The 26648-nt window shown below is 45.1% G+C and overlaps 1 protein-coding gene across 3 annotated transcripts in view; it reads left to right on the plus strand.

Moving 5' to 3' along the window:
- The window catches only part of PACSIN2 (protein kinase C and casein kinase substrate in neurons 2), a 137975-nt gene that overhangs the window by 74855 nt on the left and 36472 nt on the right, over nt 1–26648 (plus strand). For all 3 annotated transcript variants that reach the window (XM_079937924.1, XM_079937926.1, XM_079937925.1), the window contains one exon: nt 24011–24149. In XM_079937924.1, the coding sequence (XP_079794050.1) occupies nt 24090–24149 (60 nt within the window). In that variant the 5' untranslated portion in view covers nt 24011–24089. The remainder of the gene's footprint in view (nt 1–24010; nt 24150–26648) is intronic.

The following is a 26648-nucleotide window of genomic DNA, read 5'->3' on the forward strand; positions in this document are numbered from 1 at the left end:
TGCAGTTCTTTACCACATTTACTAGTATTTGAGCACTTCGTATAGCGCACTCTGGGGCCTCGGTTATTTTTGAATTAGTTTGGCTTTTATTAAAAGCCTCAAAAAAGTTCTCTCTTCATGAATGTACATTTCCATACTCCCATCAAACTTTAAAACCTATAAGGTCCTATTCATATCAAGTTGCTCATAAAATTAGAGAAAAATTTCAAAGCTTCTTTAAACTTTCTTTGTCTCACGTTTCTCCAATGGGGAAAATGCCTGGAAGACTGTCAAAGAACTGGCTGTTCTCATAAGTATTTGAGGAGAACAGTGTGAGTCATTGTAGCTTTTTGCTGGTATTTTAGTATCCGGTTTATTTTTAAACAGTTCTGTGCAACTGGAGTTTCTTCCATGGTTTCTGTTACCATGGCTTCATAATATTTCCTCAAATCTGCTTGTTCATACTTTCACACACTTTAGTATCAAATTTACAATTCCTTAGAATTAGAATATCTTATTCATGATATCCAAGAATGTTTTTCCAGCTGCAATAGCATTTTTCTCCAAATTGAAAAAGTTAGCTGTTTTTCCCACTACGGATTTTGGGGAGAGAGAAGGTTTGGTTTTGTGAAGGACCGTGCAGTGAGTAGGGTGGGTAGAGATTATTAGGGGGTGCCCATTGGCCATCTGAGCAGGGGACCAGTGGCGTCTCTCTGGAGCCACTTCCCCTTTAGGTCGCATAGTGAGCGTACAGGATAGACAGGCTGCTGCCACCTTTGCTTGGGAAGTGATGGCACTGGATGTTTTGGTCCAGACATCCAACAGACTTGGTTCTCCTTAAGCACAAGTGTGTGTTTGTTCTCTTGCTCTTATTTGTTCATTCATTTATTTTTGGACTTGATTGAGGCTTCCACTTTGGGAAGGTTTCTTGTTTTAAGATTTGCAGTCAAAAGAAAAACAGTGCTGGTCCTGGCAGTCGCTGGTGAAATTTGCCTTGCTCTCTCTTCCTGGCATTCAGGACTATTCAAGGAGACACTTTTCTGAATTTCACTGCTTTGAGAAATGTGTATTTCTTAAAGGACTGTTCAGGATTTAGAGAAAGTCCCAGAGCAATATGGAATTGTAGAGGTAGTTTGTTTCCAGTCTCTTAAAGTTTTTGACTTCTTCCACTTTTCAGGGATAACCAGGTTTTCCTAGTATCAGACTAGGTTCTGGTCCTGTATCTAAGGCATATATATATATATATATTTTTGCGGTACACGGGCCTCTTACCGCCGTGGCCTCTCCCATTGCGGAGCACAGGCTCCGGACGCGCAGGCTCAGTGGCCATGGCTCACGAGCCCAGCCGCTCCGCGGCATGCAGGACCCTCCCGGATCAGGTCACTAACCCATGTCTCCTGCATTGGCAGGCTGACTCTCAACCACTGCACCACCAGGGAAGCCCCCTAAGGCATATTATAGGGGACTCGTCTGGCCAAACATTTTCAAATTCTACTATAAATATTAATGCTGACTTAATGATAGAGCAATTCCTAATACTTGAGAATTTAAAGTATGTTATCACTGACTGCACCTTTGGTTACTAACACAGCTGCTTCCACTGATTCACAGAGGACCCCTTTTCTAACAACAAAACCAAAATAAAACGTGGTTCTGAGTGCTCTGGAGGCTGCCCAGGAGGCTCCACGTGGGAAGGTCTTCCGACTGAGTGACTGTATACAAGCTGGCCATTATAGAATAATTGACCTTTAAAGAATCAATGAAAAATTAAATTTTGCTTTCAGCTCAAGAAACATTTGTGATTAATAATCTGAAAAACTAGTCTTTTTTCCCTTTCTTATGTAATCCAAGAGATGTCACCATATGGCTTCATGAGTGAAATTACTAACAACAGTATATTATTGTAAAGATCTTACAGATCTCATAGAGGTGATGGTGGTGGGAGGTAGGGCTGGATGAGAGAGGATGGTCAGGGAAGCTCCTTTCAGGATTTTTGGGCAGAGGCTCCTGTGGTGTCAGGGAGCTGGCCACACACTTACCTCAAGGAAGAGCATTCTAAGGAGAGGGAACAGCATGTACAAAGGCTCTGAGGCAGAGATGAGCTTAGTGTGTTGGAGAAACAGCAGGAAGATAATCGTGGCTGAGATAGAACAGGATCAGCCAGTGGGTGAGATCAGCCAAAGTGGCAGGCAAGGGCCAGATCAGGATGGGACCTGTAGCAAAGGTGACGAATTAGGGTTTAGCTCTGAGTGCGACGGGTTTGGAGCAGGGAAGTGACAGGATTTAAGTATTTTTGAAGGTTGTCCTGAGGGGACTAGAAATTGAAAGTGAGGGTAGATTTTCTGTTCTACCTAACATTGGGGTTACTTGGAAAAACATTAAACTTTTGTTCTCATTTTAGCTTTGAAATTTTAGAGTTATTAATACCACCTGTATTCCTAGTGATCTGGGATTCTGTGAAGTTTTCTGGGTTCTTTTTGAGGAGAGGTATTGTGTAAGTAGATGTACTCTGGTTGTTAATAATGATAAAATGATCTCTGCATGATCCTGTCAATTAAAACATGTAATTATTAATACAGTAGTATGTAAAATAGTTCCCAGCCTAGCCAGCAGCTGGACGATTACAAGTTATGAGAAACTCATCAAGTTTAAACCACATGGGGATTTTTGTATAGAAGTGTGATACCAGTTCCTCCTTCCTTCCTCACTGTTCCTGTTTCGGGGTGGGCACCCCACCATGCTGTCTAGATCTCTGAAGCCTGGGTGGCCTGTGCCCCCTCTCTACCCCCATCTTCCCCACCCCACCCTTTCCCCAAGGATTCTTCTGGCTGGGACACCCTGCCCCTGCTCCTGTACACCTGCCTGATTCCCACTGGCTCCTCAGGATTCAGCTTGGCGTCCCCAGGCTGGGAAACTGTCTGCGCTGGACATTCCTATTCCAGCCTTCCTCAGCACCGTGGTGGAGAACAGCCATGTCCACCCTGAACTAAGGTATTTCATCCGCCCAAGAACCCCAAGGAGTAATAGGAAGTATTAGTTTTATTTTCTAGATGAGGAAGAGGTTGAGGCTCAGAGAGGTTAAGTATTTGCCCATGGTTATCTAGCTAGTGTGCGGCAGGGATTCATTCACTGTTCATTCATTCTCTCCTTATTGCCTCGTCATGCTGGGCGCTGTGCCCACCTCTGAAATACACCTGTGAGTGAGGCAGGCGTGGGCTATGTGTCTGTCTCCCCCGCCAGCCACCCTGAGTTGCTTGAGCAGGCACACTTCCAGAACAGGACCCTCCACAGGTGCTCGGTGAATGCTGAATGAATGAATGCGTGAATGCTAACATCCTACCCTTACTGGGGCCTTGGTTGGAGCGCCATCCCATCAGGCCCCCAACCTTTAGTTTAGTCGGAGTTATGCTCGTGTTCCTCCCTTCTCCCTCTCCTTCAGTCTTCCATCGCCCCTGTCTCACCCAGGAGGAAGTGTAGCCTGGCAGCTACTGGGCAGGCTCTGGGGTGCCTGGCCTGGGTTTGAATCCCAGCTCTGCTACTTCCTAGCTCTGTGGCCTTGATCAAGTTATTTAAACACTTTTGTGCCTTGTTTCTTCACCTGTAAAATGAGGGTGATAATAGCTGCCTTGTAGGGCTGTTCTGAGAATGAATGGTGCCTAGCACCTAGGAAGTGCTCAATAAATATTGACTTACTGTTATTTCTGCCATCTAGTGAGGACAGGAACTGTGTCCCATACAACTCCGAGGGCAGTTGTGAACCCCTCACCACTCTTACCATGGTGTCTGCAACTGGTTCAGGGCTTGTAAACGTTGGATGAGGGAAGAAAAGGTGGGAGACAGTACTGGACTGCACGTGACTGTCCAGGTTAGAGTTCCACCCACACTGGTGCGCGTCGGATGGCTGTGGGGCACGTGGATGCCGACCCTGTGAGACCCTTGTGAGGGGCAGGACTGCCTGAACGATGGTCAGCTTTTGGCCCCTTATTTTTCCTGCTCTTTTCTCCTACTGTCCTAGGTTTGGCAGGTTTCCTTGTTTTGTCCTACTTGTTTTCTCCCTTCTACCCATCCTGCTCCCTATCAGTCTTGATGTTTTAGTCCAGTAAGTTATTATATCAGCTCATGTTGCCAGTACCCCTCTTAGCAACAGTAACTGATAACTGAAATGACCCCTCATCACCTACTTTTGCCCAGATGCTATTATGCCTTTGCTGTGTCTGCTGCCGCCTTAGTAGTGATGTTTCTAAGATTATTACTTTCATTTGCTTAATATTTTCATTCTTTTAGTCAGTGAAGCACATGGAAATACATTTAAGTTACAGAAAATATAATATACCAGAAACTTGAATATTCATTCAAATCTGAGTGTTCAAGCTCATCTAACATCTCATTAGAAACCATTACACTATACATTTAGCATCTGTCTCTAAGCTTAGGAATATCAGTAAGAAATAAAATACAGTTACTTCAAGGTTAGATTTACTTTTGTTTTTTAAATTTTTATTTTATATTGGAGTATAGTTGATTTATAATGTTGTGTTAGTTTCAGGTGAACAGCAAAGTGATTCAGTTATACATATACACACATATCTATTCTTTTTCAGTCTTTTCCCATATGGGTTATTAGAGTATTGAGTAGAGTTCCCTGTTCTGTACAGTAGGTCCTTGTTGATTATCTGTTTTATATATAGTAGTGTGTATATGTTAATCCCAACCTCCTAATTTATCCCTCCCCCTACCTTTCCCCTTTGGTAACCATAAGTTTGTTTTCTAAGTCTGTGAGTCTGTTTCTGTTTTGTAAATAAGTTCATTTGCATCATTTTTAAAGATTCCACATGTAAGTGATATCATATGATATTTGTCTGATTTACTTCACTTAGGATGATAAATTTACTTTTGAACCTGAACTGTCAGAAGCTTTCATTTTGTAATTCTTAACTTTTCCCATTGACTCAAACCAGGTTGAGAGATTGGATCATCCAAATCATGGAGGTGTTTTTTTTGTTTTTATCAGTATGCTGTTTATTCTTTTTATATATATATAAATTTATTTTTAAAAATTTATTTGTTTTTGGCTGCGTTGGGTCTTTGTTGCTGTGCAGGCTTTCTCTAGTTGTGTCAAGCAGGGGCTACTCTTTGTTGCGGTGCGCAGGCTGCTCATTACAGTGTCTTCTCTCGTTGCGGAGCATGGGCTCTAGGTGCATGGGCTTCAGTAGTTGTGGCTCGCAGGCTCTAGAGCACAGGCTCAGTAGTTGTGCACAGGCTTAGTTGCTCTACGGCATGTGGGATCTTCCCGGATCAGGGCTCTAACCCGTGTCCCCTGCATTGGCAGGCGGATTCTTAACCACTGTGCCACCAGGGAAGCCCGGAGGTTCTTTTAAAACATTTTAAACTCAGGGACATCTAAGAGTTTGCTTAATCCCACATTCTTTAGGTGAAGGTAGTGGGATGCTGAGAAAATGCCCTAGGTCCCGCAGCTGTTTAGTGGCAAATTTGGAGCGAGTCTTCCAAATTTCGGCCCTGAGAGCCCTTTGTAAGAGTAAAACATGACTTCAGAATCATCAAAAATTAAATTATGTTCAGTGCGGCTTTACCAAGTTCATTTGTTTATTTGAGGTATATGAATATCTGTCTGTAATTTTCTTTAAAAATTGGCATTCCCAGCAAGGTGTACCCAGTGATTCCCTAAACCAGACTGATTAACCACCACCATCGCTGCCTCTTGGGGGGAATTAATTGTGTTCAGGCATTCACAACATCCCACTAAGATTAAAGGACATCGGTCCACCAGGATATCCATGCGTGGATAACAGGTGTCCAGGTAAGGTTGAATGGAGTGAGTCCTGAACACTCTGCAAATGTATACATCAAAGTAATTTTATATTTATAAGTTTCATAAATGTTTATTTACTTGAAGCTTTTTAAAAACAAACAAAAAAACTGCAATCTGATTTCTGTATTTACCAAGTGAGAAGTTAGAAGCTGTGATGAGGCTCATTTGTCCCCACTGCAGCTGAAGTCTCCTTTTCACACGGGCTTATTCTTTTCCCTTTTCTGTCCATTTCTTATTTACGTGTAATATTATTGGTGCTATTTCATCTCCTAAAATATCCTCAGGAACTTCCCTGGTGGCGCAGTGGTTAAGAATCTGCCTGCCGATGCAGGGGGCACGGGTTCGAGCCATGGTCCAGGAAGATCCCACATGCCGCGCAGCAGCTGAGCCCGTGTGCCACAACTACTGAGCCTGTGCTCTAGAGCCCGCGAGCCACAACTACTGAAGCCTGCACGCCTAGGGCCTGTGCTCCACAACAAGAGAAGCCTCCGCAATGAGAAGCCCGTGCACCGCAATGAAGAGTAGCCCCTGCTTGCTGCAATTAAAGAAAGCCTGCGCGCAGCAATGAAAACCCAACGCAGCCAAAGGAGGGAGGGAGGGAGGGAGGGAGGGAGGGGAAGGAAGGAAGGAAGGAAGGAGAGGGAGGGAGGGAAGGAAGGAAGGAAGGAAGAAAGAAAGAAAGAAAGAGAAAGAAAGAAAGAGAAAGAAAGAAAGAGAGAAAAGAAAGAACGAAAGAAAAAGAAAGAAAGAAGGAAGGAAAGGAAGGAAGGAAGAAAGAAAGAAAGAGAAAGGAAAGAAAGAAAGAAAAGAAAAGAAAGAAAGAAATATCCTCAGATTCATTGTGTGAAACAAGTAAGACTCCAAAGGCCAAGGTGTGTTTTGGGGTCATTTTTTCTCTGTACCTCTTAGGGTGTCTTTCTACCCTTTCTCATGGGTGTGTAATCGCCCCCTTAAATGTAGATTGAGGATGTCAGGTTGAACTCTTGCAACAGGCCTCTCACTGTTGTGGCCTCTCCCGTTGCGGAGCACAGGCTCCGGACACGCAGGCTCAGCGATCATGGCTCACGGGCCCAGCCGCTCCGCGGCATGTGGGATCTTCCCGGACCAGGGCACGAACCCGTGTCCCCTGCATCGGCAGGCGGACTCTCAACCACTGCACCACCAGGGAAGCCCTGACCTCTTGCTTTCTAAACTGTATTTGAGAGGTTCACCAAATATCGTTAGAACCTGTGAGCCCAGAGCCCCTAGTGAAGTAACTGGACAGAGTCAGAGTGGGAAACCTTATGTACTGTGACATTCCCCCAGTCTTGGCTCTGACTGGGAAAGACCCAAACCCCCGAGGTGTGACTGTGAGGGCCTGGCGTGGTCGTGCGGGGCCAAGACGCGATGCTGTATAGCTGTTAGGAGTGATGGGGAGATGGCGTGGACAGCAGTGGAGGTGCTCAGGGTGGCTTGTTGGCCATGACTGCAGCACAGACAGACAGTGGATGACAGAAGAAGAAAGGGCTGAGTAATGAGAATGAAGGCTAGCAGAGCAGAGCCCCGCCACGAGGAGCCCTCATTGGTTTTGACGGCCTTGTGGTGACCAAAAGAATAGATATTTGGACTTGAAACTGTCACGGGCTTAGCAGTACAGGGCGCGTTGAATGAGCAAAGCTATGGAAGCCGGGTGGTCACACCTGAGTGGGAACACACCTGCTTTGGAACTGATGCTGTGCTGAACCAAAGCAGCGCCACATTTGATATTGTTGAATAGCTTCCCTGTTTAGAAAATTTTGTTTTTCTTTAACTTAACCCAACATGATTTTTTTCTGTGGGAGGAAGAGGCCCTGTAGTGTTGGCTAAACAAAATAAGATGTGTTTTTTCCCCCCACTCTTTTTGTCTTTTCTTCTGAACTGTGACATTCCAGGGTCTGAGCCATGTTCGTTTTTGGCAGAATGGCTGTGTCCTAATAGAGTTCTTGAAATTCCCCTTCCTCTCACCAGCTCTTACTTCAGTTTGCAGCAGGTAGTTCTGTGCCATCAAGTGGATGCGAATCCTTTACTAGTTTCAGGAGGTGGTTTTCACAGCAGCACCAAGCTTTGTCTGTGAGAGATGCTGACTGTTTTTTTCATCTCTGGAAGTACCTTTGAGTGTGTTCGGCCCACACTGCCCGCCCTTGTAGGTGCTTCTGGAGGACCCTCCCCTCCCCGTCTGGGGCCTGGGACTTGCCCAGTTGTGGCATGTGCTTCCCTTGGAGTGGACAACCTTTAAAACTGAGCATCTCGCAGTGCACAAGCTGCTTTCCATTGTTGAAGTCAATGCACTACACAATGTTCCAGAGATATAAGTCACTTTATTTGCTGATCTCTATCTCTTCCTTTGAGGAATGTTCACTTTTCCAGATGAAATCATTGGCAACAAAATAGTGTGTGCTGGACATTTGAGCCATTAAAAAAAAGCGTTCCTGCTTTGCTAATGGTGCAGAGGAGTGTATTACCTCAGGCCCTACTCCCTGGACACCGGCCGGGTGGGAGGTGGCTTGAGGGCCAGAGAGAAGCAGGAAAGCCCGTCCTTTCTCTGGAGGGACTGAGTGGACGTACAGGAATAGCCTGAGCTGGAGGCAGAGAGGACCCAGGAGCTTTCGGGCGCCCATGGTGGTCAGGCCCCGTGGCTGAGCAGGAGAAGGGCTTCCTGTGTGGCTGCTGGTAGACAGCCGGGACTGGCCACAACCATCCCGCACGGTGGTTACTAAACCGAACTGTGGTTTAGTTTAACATGTGCAGAGTGTTTATAAGAGAGTTCTAACCACTAGAGTTAAAGCATCTTCATAAGTTAAAGCATCTTCATACCTGGGCATAAATGCCCCAGGTATTTTCCATCTGTGGATCTTCAGTCTGTATGAATCAAAACTACCCAGACTTTTCAGTTCAACTTTTCTCCTCCTGAATTCATCCAGCAAGTTTTTACTGAATGACTGGTCTATGGTCTGACTTGAGTTTTGAAAGCATCCCTGTGAAGGGCAGTGGGGGAGCCAGGACACCACTGGGAGATGACTGTGGTTATGCAGTGGAGAGGTGCCGGGCCGGGGGCTTTGGACACCGCTGAAGCGGGGGTGGTCAGTCCTCTCTCGAGGCTGTGGTGCAGTCACGTGGCACAGAGGGCCCCCTCCTTCATTCCAGCACATGCTATTAACAAGACAAAGTAGGGTATTTTTTATTAACTAGTTGCTGTATCCAAAAAGTATTACATGGTGATAGTCAAAATTTTCAAACTGGTTAGAACGAGATGAAATGTGGAAGTCCAACCCCCCCCAAGTCTGAGACCCCACTGGGACTTGCTGTGAGTTGGCACACTTTGGTGGGTACCTAATTGTGTTTTAATACAGTGGGATCAGATTATATCACCGTGCTACAACCCACTGATGCCACTTGATATGAGGGAACACCGATGTGCCGTTCTTTCGTGTCTGTGCACACAGCTCCCCGCCCTCTCTCTCCTCTGGCTACCTGTGTTCCACTCCAGAGGTGTATCGGCACTTGTGACTCTTGATGGACAGTGAGGTGGTTTTCAGTGTCTTATTTTTCTTGCTGTTGAAAACAGGGCCACAGTGAACATCTACCTTTAATCCTTGGGTGAGTTTATCTGTAGGAAAAGTTTTAGAAGAAATAGTTGGGTCAAAGGCTAGGTGTTTCTCTTTGGTTAAATATATCACATGTTGAGAGGCAGCACAGGTACAGATAGGTATGGAACACTATGCATATATATGTGCTTGGTTTTCAATAGCATATCTTACAAGCACTTGAGGCTTGAATTTTTATCTGCTAGCACAGATATAAGATCTGAGTTACCAGGCAGCTCACCAGTGATGCCGACCATTCCTCCCTGGAGTCCTCAGTGGCACCTCAGGCAAGCCTGTGGGCTCCTGCCCTGCTGGGACTGGAACAGTGACCTCTGTTCCCTGGGGCCTCCCTCTGCTGGAAAGGCCCCTCCCCGTCCTTCACACCCCCACTTGCTGTCCACCTTGGGTCCTCCCTACCACTCTACCTTCACAAGTCCTTCCCCCTGTTCTTCCCTCCACTCTCTCATAACGCCTTATTTACCTCCGTTCTAGCCCTTTCCACACTCGTGGCTGTTTTTACTTTACTGTGTGTCAGTCTGCCCTATTAGGACGTCAGGCCCAGGCAGGCAGGGACCGTGTCTGTCTCGTACACTGCTCCAAACCCTGGATTTAGAAGGGTGCCTGGCACATAGTAAGTACTCAAACATCTGTTTGTAGAATGAATGGGTAAATCCCCTCCTTACTTAAGGATTGATCCTCTCCTCACTCCAGGCCAAACAGTGGCTTAGAAGAAATTGTAGTCACTTCTAATGAGTGAAGAATTTCCCACCCTGGGTAATGAAGGAGGAACAAACCTTAGATCCAGTGTGTGCTCACAGCGAGGTCTGCAGGGCAGTACGCCAAGCCAGCGCTGTGTGTGGGCAGCAGTGAGGACGCCTTCCTTCTGTGCTGCCTTTTGCAGTTACAGAGATTAGAGATGGCTTCTCCAAGGCTGACTTTCAGAGAGATGAGCAACATGTGCCTTCTCTCGGAATGTTCTTTCTTTATAGTAATAGCCTTTTGGCCTAATGACCTGTTCTGTTTTTATTTCTTGGAATGAATTAAGGGCATTAAGGGCGAGCTGAATGTACTTATGTAATGTGTACCGTTCTTTACTTGATATATGTGTTATCAGGCCCGGAGGGGAGGAAAGATGTTATGTCAGCTCCCAGCCTGGACCAAGGGCACCCTTGGCAGCCTCTGTTAACCTCTGATACTCTGTGCACCATTTTGGGAATGGCTCTGACTCATGGTGTTTACTTACATCAGTGGCAGAAGTTATTGGAATCCAGAGATCTGGGAACCATTTCCCCCACCTCGGTCATTCCTGGATTCCTGAATGTATTCAGCAAGCATCTTTTGAGGGCCTGCTGTGTTCCCAGGACACACATGAGGGACCACGAATGTGTTTTTCAGGACTGGGAGGGGAAGGAGGAGGGGGGATGATTTGTACATCTTTACACTTAGGATTTTCTTGCTCTCAAGTCTCAAATTTGTTGCTTTTACACCTTCAATGGGCAGAAACACACTGCCCTTACCCCTTGTGCAACTGGAATTTTAAAGTCTCTGAGGGGAGCCTGCCCACTCCACTGATGACCAGCAGTCCCCTGAGTGGCCACAGCAGAGCTGCGCTCCTCCCAGAGGCCTCAGAAAAGGAGGGAGAGGTTGGAAATCCCCACCTGCTATTCACTCACTCAGATCTTTGTTGAGCACCTATTGTGTGCAGCACTGGGGGGCACTAGAGCCGAGTGGTAAGTGAGACACGTGGCAGAGCCTGCAGTCCAGGGTTTCCCCTGCGCCTCCCCGCCTGTGAGACCTCCAGCCTGGCCTCCTCCCTGTCCTTTAACCAGTCTCCTCCTGTTTTATGTGACTGGAAGTTCCTGTGATCTTATCATTTGGTCACTAGCCTCCTCTTTAATCTTGTCATTCTCTTATACACACCAAACATTAAAATGTTTATTTTGGTAATAAGGTTCTTAAAAATTAAAAAAAATTTACTTACTTCCTAATCACTCCTTTTTCATAGCAGCCTGTTCCTGTTTTACGGGTGCAATAACCCTTGACTTTCTTGGAGAATTCTTACCAGCGTTTATAGAATTTCTGTCTTGTTCCCTGAAATACCTGTGTTTTCCCCAGAGATCAATTCAAAGTAAAAGTTGTCCTGCTTATCCTGGTCCTACTCTTTCATGGTTTGGGTTTTTATTTCATTATTATTTATTTAATGGTTGAAGATCCTTGGTTATCAGTTCATGTTCATGAAAGAAGAGGGTTGATTAGGAAGCTGATCTGGGTTTCCCTGTTGGCCTCTGCCTTAAGAGGGAGGATGTCTGCGTTTCTGCAGAGGCTGGGCAAGGCCCCAGGTGGGCCTCCCTGAAGGGTGTCTGGACTTGATGGTCACAAGTGCAGTTTTAAAAATTACTGTGATGATTGCTCCTCAGTCCCCCTCCCCCAGCTCTGTGCTCTGTTCGGCACCCCTGCCCTGCGAAGGCTCGTCCCCACCCTGGCCTCTGGGATGGTTTTCTTAGTTTCCTCCCAGCCCAGACCTGTCTGCTTTCCTCTGGCACATCCTCCCTGCTGCTCTGTTGCTGCACTATTACAGGTTCCTTCTTGTCAACCTAGTGGGCCCTTAGGGGCAGGGAGGGAGAGATGTGTGCACCTCTTTTGAAGTGACTGTTTTAGTGTGATTTGGGGGAGAGAAACAGAGTTGAAGGAAATACATGGGGAACATATTTTCTTGTCTGTTTCTCCTGTTGTGATGGGAAGGGATCAAGAATAACTAAGTATACACTACCTCATCCCAAAAGTTCATTTCAGAGCGGTTGTTTGGGATGCAGATATTTTCCTGTCACCAGGTTAGAGTGTAAAAGCCTGTTTCAGCGTGTTTGGTGCGCAGTGTAGCCCACAAGATAGAATTAGGACCCACGAGCAGGAAGAGTGTCTGACAGGAGTGCTCTCCCTCACGTGCAGTGTGTGTTCTGAGGTAGCGGAACTCATTCAGCATTGTCGTCGAGTACTGTAGTTCAGTTTCTTTAGGGAGAAATAGTCAGTCAACTGCTGGGTGCTAGACAGTCTGAGATATACTACAGAAGAGCCAGACTCAGTACCTGTCCTTGGGAAGAGGAGTACTAACTCACTTGTCTGTCACTTTGCACTTTCCCAAAGCTCTTCCGTACCCGTTATCACCCCTGAGCCTCTTCATACTCGGGAGGGCAGGAGCACCAGTGTTGCCCTTGCCTTCCAGAGGCGGACAGGGCCGTACGGAGGGATGGGGGCCGCGCTCCCAGAGGTGAAGCTAACACTTGTTTTCCACCCATCCTCACGCTGTCTTCTGAGGAACTTCACCTTCCTGTTGAGATGCACCCAATTAATTTTTAAATATACATTTATGTTGTTGGCATTGATAAATGGATCTTAGGAGCATTCAGTACCATTTGGCATTAGCGACCGGCTTGTGCCATAGCAAGTCTTTTAAGACACTGAAAGAATGAAGGAAGCAGAACTAGGAAATGTGCCCAACCTGATCTCCCTTTGAAGCAAAGTCTGCAGGTTCTCTTGTTGTCCTCAGAAGCCTCAGGTTCCCCAACTTACATGTTTCTTTACCCAGAGTGTACTGAAACCAGGTTCATTTTTATGGTTAAAGATGTTTGTGTGTGGAAAAAAAATTCTGAGTAATATTCCCTGACAGGTCAGGGTCTTTGGCCCTTAATAAGACAGCTCTGAGAATCAAGCCCCCTTTCTAGGGAGCAGCCTCCCAGCCAAGCAGGCTTCCCAGAGCTGGGAATGACTCAGGCTGGAGTTGAGGTGTCCTGCTAGGGTTGGGCAATATGGAGTCAGACAGGCTGAGTTGAGTCACGGCCTCGCATTTGCAAGCTGTGGGGCCCCTGGCGAATGGTTTGAATGGTTTGTACCTGGTTGCCTTCCTGTAAAATGGGCACAGTAATCCACTTTTGCAGAGTTTTTGAGGAACAAAAATAATATGTCTAAAGCTGGTGCTAAGATATGCCCGGTATGTGGAAGCTGCTTAGATGTTGGTTTATGCCTATCCTGGGCTCCAGGTGGAGCAACAGAACCACACCTGTTGAAGCAGGCTTGCTTTACTTGACACAGACATGGCTGACTTCAGCCCAGGGAGCCTTCTTTGGGGCCGTCTTTCAGTCATTAGATAGTTACTGAACACCTGAGTGGTGCCATTAGGCAGCTCTTCTAGTTCCTTCCTTGGTGGCCTTGGTTTCACTGTGGGATTGAGCGTGTTCCTGGGGTGCGACCTGGTCTGTAGCTGGTTCCCCCGCAGGAGGGGGGCATACTAAAGTGAACCTGCACACACTAGAACAGAGCACCAGTGTGTGGCTGGACATTCGGGGGCTTTGTTCAGAAATCTTATTTTTCTCTTTGTGTGTAGGCTGTGCCCTGTGCCCTCTCCTCTTACCTTAGACTTATTTGTCTGCAGCTTCAGGCCCCCTATTCACACATGTCCACCCCTATTCCCACCCCACTTCGCACTTTAAGGAGGGAATTAAGTGATGACTGGAAATAAGCTTTGAGGGAAGAGCATGCATTGTGTTGTCTTTGAGTGATGGAACTATGGATAATCTTTCTTCCTGTTCTTCCTTTCTCTCCCAAAATCTCTTCTCTGAGTTTTCTATGGAAAACATGGGTTATTTTTGTTTTTATAAGTTACAAATACATTAAAAGAAAAAACGTCGCAAGTTGATTGGTACATTAAGACCCCATAGCATTGAGTATCACAGTTTTTCTTGTCTTATATAAATTTGTAGAGCAGATATCCTGTGATTTTATATAGATTGTCATCAAGCATTTACTACCAATTTCACTGTAATTACAGTACTAAAAGGGCAAAGAGTATTCTGTTTGTGTTTGACAAATTTAACATTTGAGTATCTCCTGATTTTCCCATTATTCTAGTCTAGTTTAGTTTTTCATTTTTACTTAAAAGAAATTGAGGTCTAGCCTACAAGCTGTTTGTATTCCCAGCACTAGTTCAGTTCTTGAAATTTAGATCTTTATTGAATGCATGAATGAGGCTCCCCAAGAGCAGCTGGTGATGACAGGTTTTCCCTTCTTTCCAGTTTTAAGTTGACACAAGACCAGTGTGTCATTAAGCCACATGTTGCTTTCTGTGCTCTTTTCTTCCAGTGCCCTCCTGACCATCTCTGAGCTCGGCTATCGCTGGTATGACTCAAGAGGTCATGTGGACCCAGGGATAGTGGTTGATCGTGATGCTAGTCAAATCCTGGCCATAAAAGAATGAATCTAACTGTTCATCATGGAGAACAATTCTTGAGTGAGCCCTGAAGGCTGAGAGCTGATTCTGTTACTTTTATAAAATCACCAATCATGGATTTCCAGGGACAGATGAGATTTTCTTGGCCTCTCTTAACCCATCTTGTCAACCCCTCTTGCCCCTCCCCTCTTCCCCTGCTTACAGATAGGAAGCCCTTCTCCTGTGTTCCTAAGCAGAGCCTATTTGCCTGTAAATCCCTTTCTAGCTTTTCCCACATCCTGTGGAGGAAGAGACCTGACTTTGCTTTCTTGATATTTTCATAGCATTTTATTCATAATACCTATAAACTACTAATTATATGTAATGTACTATAATAGGAAGAACTTGAATTTTAGAAGCACAGAACCTGGTTTTGAACCTTGATTTCACAGTTTGTCACCATTTATAATTTTAAGCAAGTTACTTGACCTCTAAGTCTCCCAAGGCATTAGAAATAAAAGCAAAAGCAAAAAAAAAAAAAAAGATGGAACCCACTTACAAGCTTTTGTAGAGCAAAGGAAACCATAAACAAAACAAAAAGACAACCTGCAGACTGGGAGAAAATATTTGCAAATGATGCATCCAGCAAGGGCTTAATTTCCAAAATATACAAACAGCTCATACAACTCAACAACAAAAAACAAAACAACCCAATAGAAAAATCCACAGAAGATCTACATAGACATTTCTCCAAAGAAGGCATACAGATGGCCAACAGGCACATGGAAAGATGCTCAGTGTCGCTAATTATTAGAGACATGCAAATCAAAACTACAATGAGGTACCAGTTAGAATGGCCATCATTAAAAAGTCTACAAATAACAAATGCTGGAGATGGTGTGGAGAAAAGGGAACCCTCCTACACTGTTGATGGGAATGTAAGTTAGTGCAGCCACTATGGAAAACTGTATGGAGATTCCTCAAAAAAACTAAAAACAGGGCTTCCCTGAATGGCGCAGTGGTTGAGAGTCTTCCTGCCGATGCAGGGAACACGGGTTCGTGCCCCGGTCCAGGAAGATCCCACGTGCCGTGGAGTGGCTGGGCCCGTGAGCCATGGCCGCTGAGCCTGCGTGTCCGGAGCCTGTGCTCTGCAACGGGAGAGGCCACAACAGTGAGAGGCCCACGTACCGCAAAAAAAAACACACAAAAAACAAACTAAAAACAGAACTACTATATGATCTAGCAATCCCACTCCTAGACATATATCCAGACAAAACTATAATTCAAAAGATACATGCAGAGACTTCCCTGGTGGTCCAGTGGGTAAGACTCCATGCTCCCAATACAGGGGGCCCGGGTTCGTTCCCTGGTTGGGGAACTAGATCCGTATGCCACAACAAAGGATCCTGCATGCTGCAACTAAGAAAGACCCAGTGCAGCCAAAATAAATAAATACTTTTAAAAAACAAAAACAAGAAAACAAAAGATACATGTACCCCTTAGTTCATAGCAGCACTATTCACAATAGCCAAGACATGGAAGCAACCTACATGTCCATTGACAGATGAATGGATAAAGAAGATGTGGTATATATATTCAATGGAATATTACTTAGCCATAAAAAAGAATGAAATAATGCCACTTGCAGCAACATGGATGGACCTAGAGATTATCATACTAAGTGAAGTAAGTCAGGAGGAGAAAGACATACCATATGATATCACTTATATGTGAAATCTAAAATATGACACAAATGGGGGACTTCCTTGGTGGTCCAGTGGTAAAGAATCCTCCTTCCAATGCAGGGGACACAGGTTCAATCCTCCAATCCCTGATTGGGGAACTAAGATCCCACATGCTGTGGGCAACTAAGCCCGTGTGCCACAACTACTGAGCTTGCGCACCTCAACTGGAGAGCCCGTGTGCCGCAAACTACAGAGCCCATGCACTCTGGAGCCTGTGCGCCGTGACTAGAGAGAAGCCCGTGGGCTGCAACGAAGAGCCTGCACGTCACAACGAAAGATCCCGTGTGCCACAACTAAGACCCAATGCAGCCCAATAAATAAATAATAAATAAATAAAATATTGTAAAAAATAAATTTAAAAAAATAAAATATGACACAAATGAACCTATCTATGAAACAGAAACAGACTCACAGACATAAAGAACAGGCTTGTGGTTGCCACGGGGAGGAGGGATGGATTAGGAGTTTGGGATTAGCACATGCAAACTGTTATTAGAATGGATAAACAACAAGGTCCTACTGTATAGCACAGGGAACTATATTCAATATCCTGTGGTAAACCATAATGGAAAAATATAAAAAAGAATGTATATATATGCATAACTGAATTACTTTGCTGTACAGTAGAAATTAGCACAACATTACAAATCAACTGTACTTCAATAAAAAATATTTTTAAAGTTACTTGACCTTTAGTTTCACATCTGCAAAAAAGAAAATAAAAATGCCTACCTCATGGGACTCTTATGAAAAAATAAATGAGATTGTAGAATATAGCTCTAAAACTGTGCTTAGGGACTTCCCTAGTGGTTCAGTGGGTAAGACTCCGTGCTCCCAATGCAGGGGGCCTGGGTTCGATCCCTGGTCGGGGAACTAGATCCTGCATGCATGCCACAACTAAGACCTGGTGCAGCCTAAATTAAAAAATAAATAGTAAAAACAAAGACAAAAAACACAAAAAACCAAACCAAACAAAAAAACACTGTGCTTAGAAGGAAATTTATAGCTTTAAATGCATACATTAGAAAAGAAAGGCTGAAAATTAGTGAATTAAGCTTTAATTTCCAGAAGTTAGGAAAAGAACAACTTGAACCTAAAGATGGTAGAAGAAAAGAAATAATAAAGGGAAAAAAATCAAGGAAAAAGAAGACAAATATTCAACAGACAGCTGAAAGAAAGCTAAAAGTTGATTCTTTGGGGAATTTCCTGGCAGTCCAGTGGTTACGACTTGGTCCTCCTACTGCTAGGGGCCCGGATTCAATCCCTGATCAGGGAACTAAGATCCCACCAAGCCACCCGGCGTGGCCGGGAAAAAAAAAAAGGTTGATTCTTTGAAAAAAAGAATAATCAATAAACCTTTGATGAGACTGATGAAGAGAAAAGGCACAAAAACCTAATGTCAAGAATGAAAAGGGGGGAAAAAAAAGAATGAAAAGGGGAACATTACTACAGGTCTTTCAGTGTTTAAAATGATCATAAGAGGATAATATAAGCAGCTTTTTGCTAATATATTTGAAAAAATGAATTGGATTCTCTAGAAAACCACAACTTTACAAAATCATCACAAAGAAATAGAAAATATGTGAATAGTCTTCTACTTTTTAACTAGAATCTGTCATTAGGACTGCTTAAAGAAAACTCCAGGCCCAGATTATTTCACTGACAAATTCTGCCAAACATTTAAGGAAAAATAAAGCCAATCTTACACAAACATCCATATGTGATAAAAGATCTTAGTAGAATTGTAGTAGAAGGAATCTTCCTTAACCTGAAAAGTGATATTTTTTTAAAAATCCTATAGCAAACATTATACTTAATGGTGAAATGTTGAATACTTCATCTTTGAGACCAGAAAGGATCTCCACATTTTATTGGAAGTCCTCTCCGGTGCAAAAAAGCAAGGAAAAGAAATAAAAGCCCTAAGAATTGCAAAGGAAGAAATAAAACTGTCATTATTTGAATATGATATGAATGTGTATATAGGTCATCCAAATGAATTTATAATTAGAAATAATAAGTACAAAAAAAGGAAATAAATAGTGCGAAGTTAGTGGATACATGGTAAGTATACAAAAATCAGTTGCTTTATATGTTAGCAATAAACAGTTAAAGTGAAAAAAATTTTTAAATACTATTTATAATATCAATGTCATATTAAATGCTGAGTAGTACACTGACCAAAGGTGTGCGTAAACTCTATAAAAAGAGTACAGATCAATATTGAGAGAAATTAAAGAAGGCCTGAATAAATGAAATGCATTCCACGGATTAGGAGACTCGGTATTGTAAAGATGTCCATTAACTCAGAGTGGTCTGAGGATTCAACGAGATCCTGATCAAAATCCCAGCAGAGCTAGTTGGTTCGTTGGTTGGTTGGAACTGAACAAGGAGATTTTAAGGCGTATATGGAAATGCAGAGGGCCGTGGGACTTCCCTGGTGGTCCAGTGGTTAAGACTCTGTGCTCCCAACGCAGGGGGCCTGGGTTCGATCCCTGGTCAGGGAACTAGAGGCCTCATGCTGCAACTACAAGATTCCCCCATGCCGCAACTAAAGATCCCGCATGCTGTAACTAAAAGATCCCCCGTGCCGCAACTAAGACCCAGTGCAGCTAAATAAATACGTACATGCATACATCCAAGCATAGCCAAGCTGCTCTTGAAGAATAAAGTCGGAGGACTTCTTCTGCTAGATACCAAGAATTCTTATAAGATTGTGGTAATTAAGACAATGTGGTATTGTCACAAGAACAAACAGAATACAGAATAGGGAGCCTACATAAAGATCCACACATCTGTGGACAATGGTGGCACTGCAGAATATGGAAGTAAATAAGCTCTTTTTAACAAATAATGCTGGAAAGTTGGATATCCATATGGAAAAAAATGAAACTTGTATATCATATCACATACAAAAATAATTTCTGGGTATGAAAAGTAAAAACCAACCAGAACAGAACCATTTAAAAGATAATAAAGGTAAATTAATATCTTTATGACCTCAGCATAAGAAAAGACTTCTTAAACAGGACATAAAAAGCACTAACTATAATAGAAAATATTGATGTTAGACTATATTAAAATTAAGAATATTTATGCAACAGATGACACCATTAAGCAATGAAAAGGTAGGACATAGGGCAACGCATACAATTTATACAAGACATTAGTGAGGGAAATCAGATTAAAATCAGTGTTGCAACTCACATGCACATGAAGGCTAAGATCAGCAGACTGTCCGTGAGGACTGGACTTTAGTAGTAACTCATAAAGAAACAGCAGCAAGTGTTTGTTTTTCACATTTTATGTTCTAGAAGATTTGAGCTCAGCACTGAGGTAGTTACTGTCAGTGGTTAAGAGTATGGTTGGTGTGAACCTGCCTTTATTCAGATCTCAACTCCACCACTTGGGCAAGCTCCTTACCCTTTCTGTGACTCAGTATCCCTTTAACAAGGAGCATGTTGCTAACACTTCCCTCAGAGGGTTGTCATTAGGATTAAATGAAGGCCCCAGGACCCCAGGTCACAGCCCATGGCAGGGCCTCCCTCAATGGAAGCTCATCCTAGGCCAGCGCCCTTGCAGATTGCCAGCACATGCAAGGCACTTAGTGCAGTGTCTGGCTCATGAGGATGTCTTCCCAGGCATTAGGTGATGACTGGCCTCCCCATTGCTGAGTGAAGGAGGGCTGGTGATAGTATCAGGGTGGTAGGGGAAGCCTCGTACAAGTGCTTATCCCAGTAGCAACAATCATGGGAAAACAAAAAGCAAATCCAGCCCCAGTCACTGGCATTTCTCACTACCTTTTGGTGGTTTGCTGGTTGGTGATTTTAAGAGCAATGGCTACCACTTCTAGGGTGTCAGATGTATGCCACATGACTTTGATTCCCTGTCTCTAATCTTCCTTCAGTCCTGTGAGGAAAATATTCTCATTCTTATTTTATTGAGGGGCTGACTCTTGGAAGAGGTGCCACTGCTTCCCACATATTAGTGACATTTGAAGTCATGAGAAGGGATGAAACATTGCTGGGAGGTACAGGAAGAGCCTCAAGAATGGACCATGGGGCGTGCCAGTGATGGGGAGAAGGAGAGGGGGTTATCAGAGAGGGAGGAGAGACCAGGATCACTGAGGGTGGTACAGGGTGCTTTGGGAGGGGTGGACGGTTGGGCAGGACCCCTACTGCAGGGCAGGAAAGGGGGACCTTGGGAGATGCTGGTTGAGAATTCCGCTTGGGCGACCGCGGCGGCCTGACCTCAAGCCCCACAGAAATTGGTGTGGCTCTGTGAATGTCAGAGATGAGTTTTCAGGTCAACTGGTGCTTTAATACAGTTGGGTTTTCCTCTGTGGTACAGACCCTGGTCCCCCAGGCCCCTCTTTTTTTTCCTGTCTGCCTTACGGCTGTCATGTGGAGCCGAAGGGAAGAGTGAGGACACTTGGAGCCAAGGGTGTTGACCTAGGACGAGGCTCCCACTGAGGGAGGCCCTGCCATGGGCTGCAACCTGGGATCCTGGGGCCTTCATGCACCATTTTGTCTAACCCTCACTCGAACCTGGTAGAACACAGCTCAGGAAGCTGGGGCTCAGAGAACAGAATGGCTTTCCCATGGTCACCTAGCTCATCAGTGGTAGAGCTCGTGAATCTGAGCTTTCCTGATTGCCACCATCCTAGGCTTTCATCTACATTATCTCACTAACTCTTTGGGCAGGAGATCTTCAGTTCTTCCTCTTACTTTCTTTGTCTACTTGGGGTTTTTTTATGCCTTGCCTCGGTTTCCTCTCTAGGACTTTGAATGTCTTTGCTGACTTCTGACCTCTTAGAGGAGACTAAACAGATCTGCTTTGAGGCTTCAGAAGGAAAGTGTCATCAATTCTGAATTATTACAAGTCAGAAGTGAAGTGGTGGCACGGAGCTTCCAAAAGTCAGTTATTAATATAAATGGAAGGCCTTGCACAGTTTTACAGAAAGAGATTGGCCTTCCTGATTTTGTTTTACTTAGATTATGGCATTTACTTAATGACATCCATATATAAGCTTGGAGAATGTGTAAGTGGGGAGATGGGCAACAAGAGCTGAGAATCTGTGCGGGGGAGCTGGTTCTGCATTAGAAGCAACTCTAAACAACACACACACAGATAGGTGAGCTGACTGCAGTCATTGCACGTTGGGCTGTGGCTACGTGGGGTGCTGGTGGGGTCAGCTTGGCCTTGATCTTGGGAATGTCGCAGTCGCTGAGCACAGTGCTTTGGTGAGAAACAGGTCCTGGACTGACAGGGAAAATTACCAAGTTGCCACTCTGTGACTTGGGCAAAGAAAGATGGACTTTCCTTGTTTCCACTGGTCAGGTGTACACATGCCTCATCTCCAGTGCCCTCTGCAGGTCTGATGTTTCTTGGTTTTGTTACTGGGCAGGGCATCCGTGCCCGGTGATTCAGTTTCTTGCTCCTAGAAGTCTGTGTCTTTTCGTGCTTAGCCTGGTGGCAACCTCTTCTTGGCTCCTGGCACTTAGTAGGCTCTTAATAAATCTTGTGCAGAACTCATCTTCTGTTAGTGTCTAAACCAGGGCTGAACCCAGGCAGAAAATGAATTCCTGAAAATGAGCTTTTCAGGTGTCAAGCTGCTTCTCTGCCCAGAGCAGGCCCCCGATCTCCCTGCACCTGTCCCCTGCAGCTGCTCCCCGGAGCTGGCCAGGCAGCCCAGCCAGTGGCTTGATTTGGCCACTTTGAGACTAGCCTGAGCCGAAAGCCCAGATATTCCCTGAGGAGCCTGGAGCAGAGACCAGCTGCTCTGGGTAGAAAACTTTCTGCTGCTGCAATCATGGACTGAGGTGCTTCTAGGAGGGCCCTGGCTAAGAGCATCAGATTCCACAGGAAGGGAATGCTGTGAAACGTAGCACCAGGGCCCAGGCCAGAGAAGCCTGTCTGGCCTTTATTTATATCCCAGGGATGAAAAGGACACGCTGCCTCTGTGATTATGGAGCAGAGATCCTGCCAGCATGCTGTCTGCAATAGTGCGTGTGTGGCACCCATGCGACTCTGCCTGGTTACAGAGTGCGTGCATTTGGAGTATTTGGCTTCGAGGTACCATAATTTGCTCTTTACTTCAAATTTATTGTCCGTACAGAGCTGTATTCAAGTTTGGAAGCTGTGAAATACATCAGATTAAACCTTTTAATTAGCAATTAGATCTTAGGTTGTAAGATACCTGATTTATTTAAATTTGAGACCATTTTTAGAAAACATCTTGGTATGATAGAGAGAACATCACCTTAACAAACAGGCACAGTTGGTGTCCTGCTGGTCTCCACCATTCGTTGCTTGGGTGACCGTGGACAAGTTACTTAGCCTCCCTTAGCATCAGTTTTCTGAGCTGTAAAGTAGAGATAAAAGTAATGATAGTGATAATAATTACTATCTAATAATAATTACATTATCATTTACTACATAACACTTACTGGAGACCACGTACTGTTCACCCCTGTATGTCCTGCTGCATTTTTACCCTCACAGTAATTCCTTGCAGTATTGTCTCTTTTACAGATAAGGCCACTGAGGCACAGAGAGGTTAGGCACCTTGCCCACTGTTGCCCAGCTAGTGAGTAATGGGTCTGGGATTAGAGCCCAGGCAGCTGGTATTCCTTACTCCGCTTCTAGACTGTCTCACAGGGAATCACGAGGATTAAGTAGGATAACATGTGGGAAAGTACCTAGAACAAAGCAAAGTCTTGCACCTTGTAAGTGTAACAATGTAGATCACTCTGCCTACCCTGCCCTACCTTCTCCCTCCTCTGGCTAAGCTGAGGCTTTGGACTCCTGACTGCGGCAGTTAGGAAAGTTTCAGATCTCTGGCTGTGTGGTCTGAATGCAGGGTGATATATAAGGGAGGGTGGAATCACTTTTTCACCAGGAAGTCAGGGAATCTCATCTGGTTGTGGACGAGTCATTCCATCAACGTGATTTGTGCTTGTGAATATAGCGGGGGGTCCTTCAACTTCTTCCCTCTGGCAAGGGAAATAATCACCCTGTTACCCTTGCTTGGATTTAGAACTTTACTCTTTCTAACTGACCCTCACACAGACTGTGTCAGAATAAACTGGTCTGAATTGGGGCATCAGTGGCTGAAATGAGCCAGTCATGGAAAGGGGGAGACAGCACCCAACACAAGCAAAGCCTGGTGGAAACTCTGTGGAGAGTGGAGTCAGGTGTCGAAGGTGGGTTATTTCCACTCACATTTTACCCCAGGTCCTAGTCCTGTCGGATGGGTAGGACAGGCTGGAACAGAGTGAGCCCCGAGATGCAGGGACTCTGCTTTGGCGTGTTCTCCTCACATGTTCTCTGTCCCCTTCTCCAAAGGATGAGGCCAATTAAGGTTATCAGTCTGTTGATTTAAGCACAGGGACTGTTTGCAGAAAGCTCTTTGAGCTCCTCAGGTAAGATGTTGAAAGGTTTACTTGTTACTGTGAAATACACACACACATGCATATAACACACACGTGTATGTCAGTGCCCAGTTTAGAGTTTATTGACTTTCTCCCACCAAAAGGAGACATTTTAGACTGCTCTGTACTGAAGGCAGTAATGGAAATGGAAGTTGTGAAATGGAGGTGGCTTGCTTTTTTACCTTGGGAATTTAAAACCACAATGATATGTTTTTCTTTTATAGGTTTGTCTACGGATTTTGAGCATCTGAAGCTGACCTCTGAATTTAAGCATTCCCTGCTGCTCCCTCACCCTTTGAAGAGATGTCTGTCACTTATGATGATTCCGTTGGAGTCGAAGTGTCCAGCGACAGCTTCTGGGAGGTAATGCCCATGATTTCTTCTGGATGAATACAGAGACCAAGCCAATCGTGTCTGACACCCCCTCCCTCTTTTGTGGCTGGGATTTGGGGGATGAGATGAACATACCCCGAAACCAGCCAGGCATTTGTGGTCAGATCTAGGTGGCAGCAGGTATGGCTTAGCTCTCAGTGAAGGTGGTAAACTTACCTTGTTAGGAGAGTTGGATTAATGAGAGAGGTTAGAGGTGTTAATTAAGGTCTTGTCAATTTGTCCATTCTCAGAGCTTCCTTTCCACGTTTAGCCTTGATATGACTTGGTGTGACGTACACTAATTACCGGGCTTGGCCTGAGAAGCGGCATTACTTTTGAGTTTTGTATGGAAAAATGGACGGCGGTGATGTGACATCATGTTGGACAGTACAAGCAGGTGGCCAGAGGACTGAACACACTACCCTTGAGCTTGCTGGAGCATCTTCTTGTTAGTCTGTGCCCATGAGGAATTCCTTTCCTAATCAGATTATTTTGTGGTGTGTATGGTTTTTTTTTTGGAGGTTACTCTTCCTGAACCCCACTTACTTCCTGCCTGCTGGTTAAAGCAAAGTCCATGTTTGATAAAACTTCGTTCATATGGCAAAACCCCCAGAACCTTCTCCGCAGCTGTGGGCTTAGTGGAAAGAGCACTGGCTCTGTAGTTGGAAAGATCTGGGTTCTGATCCGAGCTGTGCCATTACTAGTTGTCTGTGTGACCTTGGGCAAGTCGCTTGACTAATCTGAGCTTCAGGGTTTTCATCTCTAAGAGGGAAAATGATACTGGTCTTCGAGGGAGGTTGCCAGGATGAAATAAGAATAGAGACATCGGCGCCATGTGGGTGCTTTCCTGTTACAAAAAGCTCAAGTGCTGCAAAAGATGAGGGTGAGGCCCTGGGTTTGCTGGAAACTAAAACACATTAGTTCTATGAACTTAGATTAATTAGGTGTATAATTTTGTCTGACATCAAATACCATCTGATATTATAAATTTATTTATTTTATTTATTTTTGGCTGCTTTGGGTCTTCATTGGTGCGCACGGGCGTTCTCTAGTTGCGGTGAGCAGGGGCTACTCTTCGTTGCGATGCACGGGCTTCTCATTGTGGTGGCTTCTCTTGTTGCGGAGCATGGGCTCTAGGTGCACAAGCTTCAGTAGTTGTGGCTCACAGGCTCTAGAGCGCAGGCTTAGTAGCTGTGGCGCGTGGGCTTAATTGCTCTGCGGCATGTGAGATCTTCCTGGACCAGGGCTCAAACCCATGTCCCCTGCATTGGCAGGCGGATTCTTAACCACTGCGCCACCAGGGAAGCCCTCCATTTGATATTATAGTCTAACAGAGACAAGTGATCACAGGAGCCCAAGTTTTAAAAAGATGGACTCAAGGGCTTCCCTGGTGGCGCAGTGGTTGGGAGTCTGCCTGCCGATGCAGGGGACGTGGGTTCGTGCCCCGGTCCGGTAGGATCCCACATGCCGCGGAGCGGCTGGGCCCGTGAGCCATGGCTGCTGAGCCTGCGCGTCCGGAGCCTGTACTCCGCAGCGGGAGGGGCCACGACAGTGAGAGGCCCGTGTACCGCAAAAAAAAAAAAAAGAAAAAGGTAGGTGAAAGTTGCCAGTGTGTATTGTCAGCATATATTAAGTAAAGTAGCTTGAACAAGTCCTGTCATTGATGTAAACCCTTAGGCACCCTGTTAAATTCTTAACTGCGATGTCAGTAGACAAGAACATCTCTTGTATGAAGAATCCTAAGGATTCTTCAGGCTCTGCTCATCTTGTGATGCTGTCCCTGAAATTACTCTTCATCTCATATAAATCAGCAGTGCCGCCCTCCTCCTCTGATGGGTGTGCCCTGGATGGCTCAGGCTGAACCGGCCCTGCTCGTCTCTGAGTGACTTAGGCGCACGTTGCCAGGTGCACATCTCCAAGCTGCCAGCAAGTTCCCTCTTTCCCATGGAAGGCCGCTTCTCACTGGTGTGACCCACAGAGCTGTACAATCTAAAGAAAGCCTTGCGGTCTCGAGGTGGAAAAGTCTTTTGTGCTTAATTTTACTCCTTCCCACCAAAAGGTGCTAACTGAAGTGGGTCATTACAGAACCATCTTCTGCATGCTGGCTGTGTGCCTGCACAGGAGGGACATGGCCCTGCCCTCCGGGAGCCTTTGGCTGTGACATTTGGAAGTAAGCTCCCAGAGGGAGGAGACAGATCATTGTTTGAGGTGCTGTAGAATTTGCTGGGGTGCAAGGGGGAGGTAGGGCTCCCCCTAGGGTGGGGGGCAGGAAAGGTAGCATGGAAGATAGGCAGGATCAGTACTTACTAAGCACTCAGATGTTTGCTAGATGAATGAGTGAACAAGTAGTGATCTTGGGAGGAGAGATTACCCACAGGGACATAATATCAGCCAGAAGTATTTAGTGGGCATTTGGAGGGGACACTTTCTGTATCCCCAACACCGTAGTAAACGATTCAGAAGAGAAGAGGGGTGGATATCTGATTCCCA

This window comes from Stenella coeruleoalba (genome assembly GCF_951394435.1).
Source record: "Stenella coeruleoalba genome assembly, chromosome: 11".
In the NCBI taxonomy this organism is placed as follows: domain Eukaryota; kingdom Metazoa; phylum Chordata; class Mammalia; order Artiodactyla; family Delphinidae; genus Stenella; species Stenella coeruleoalba.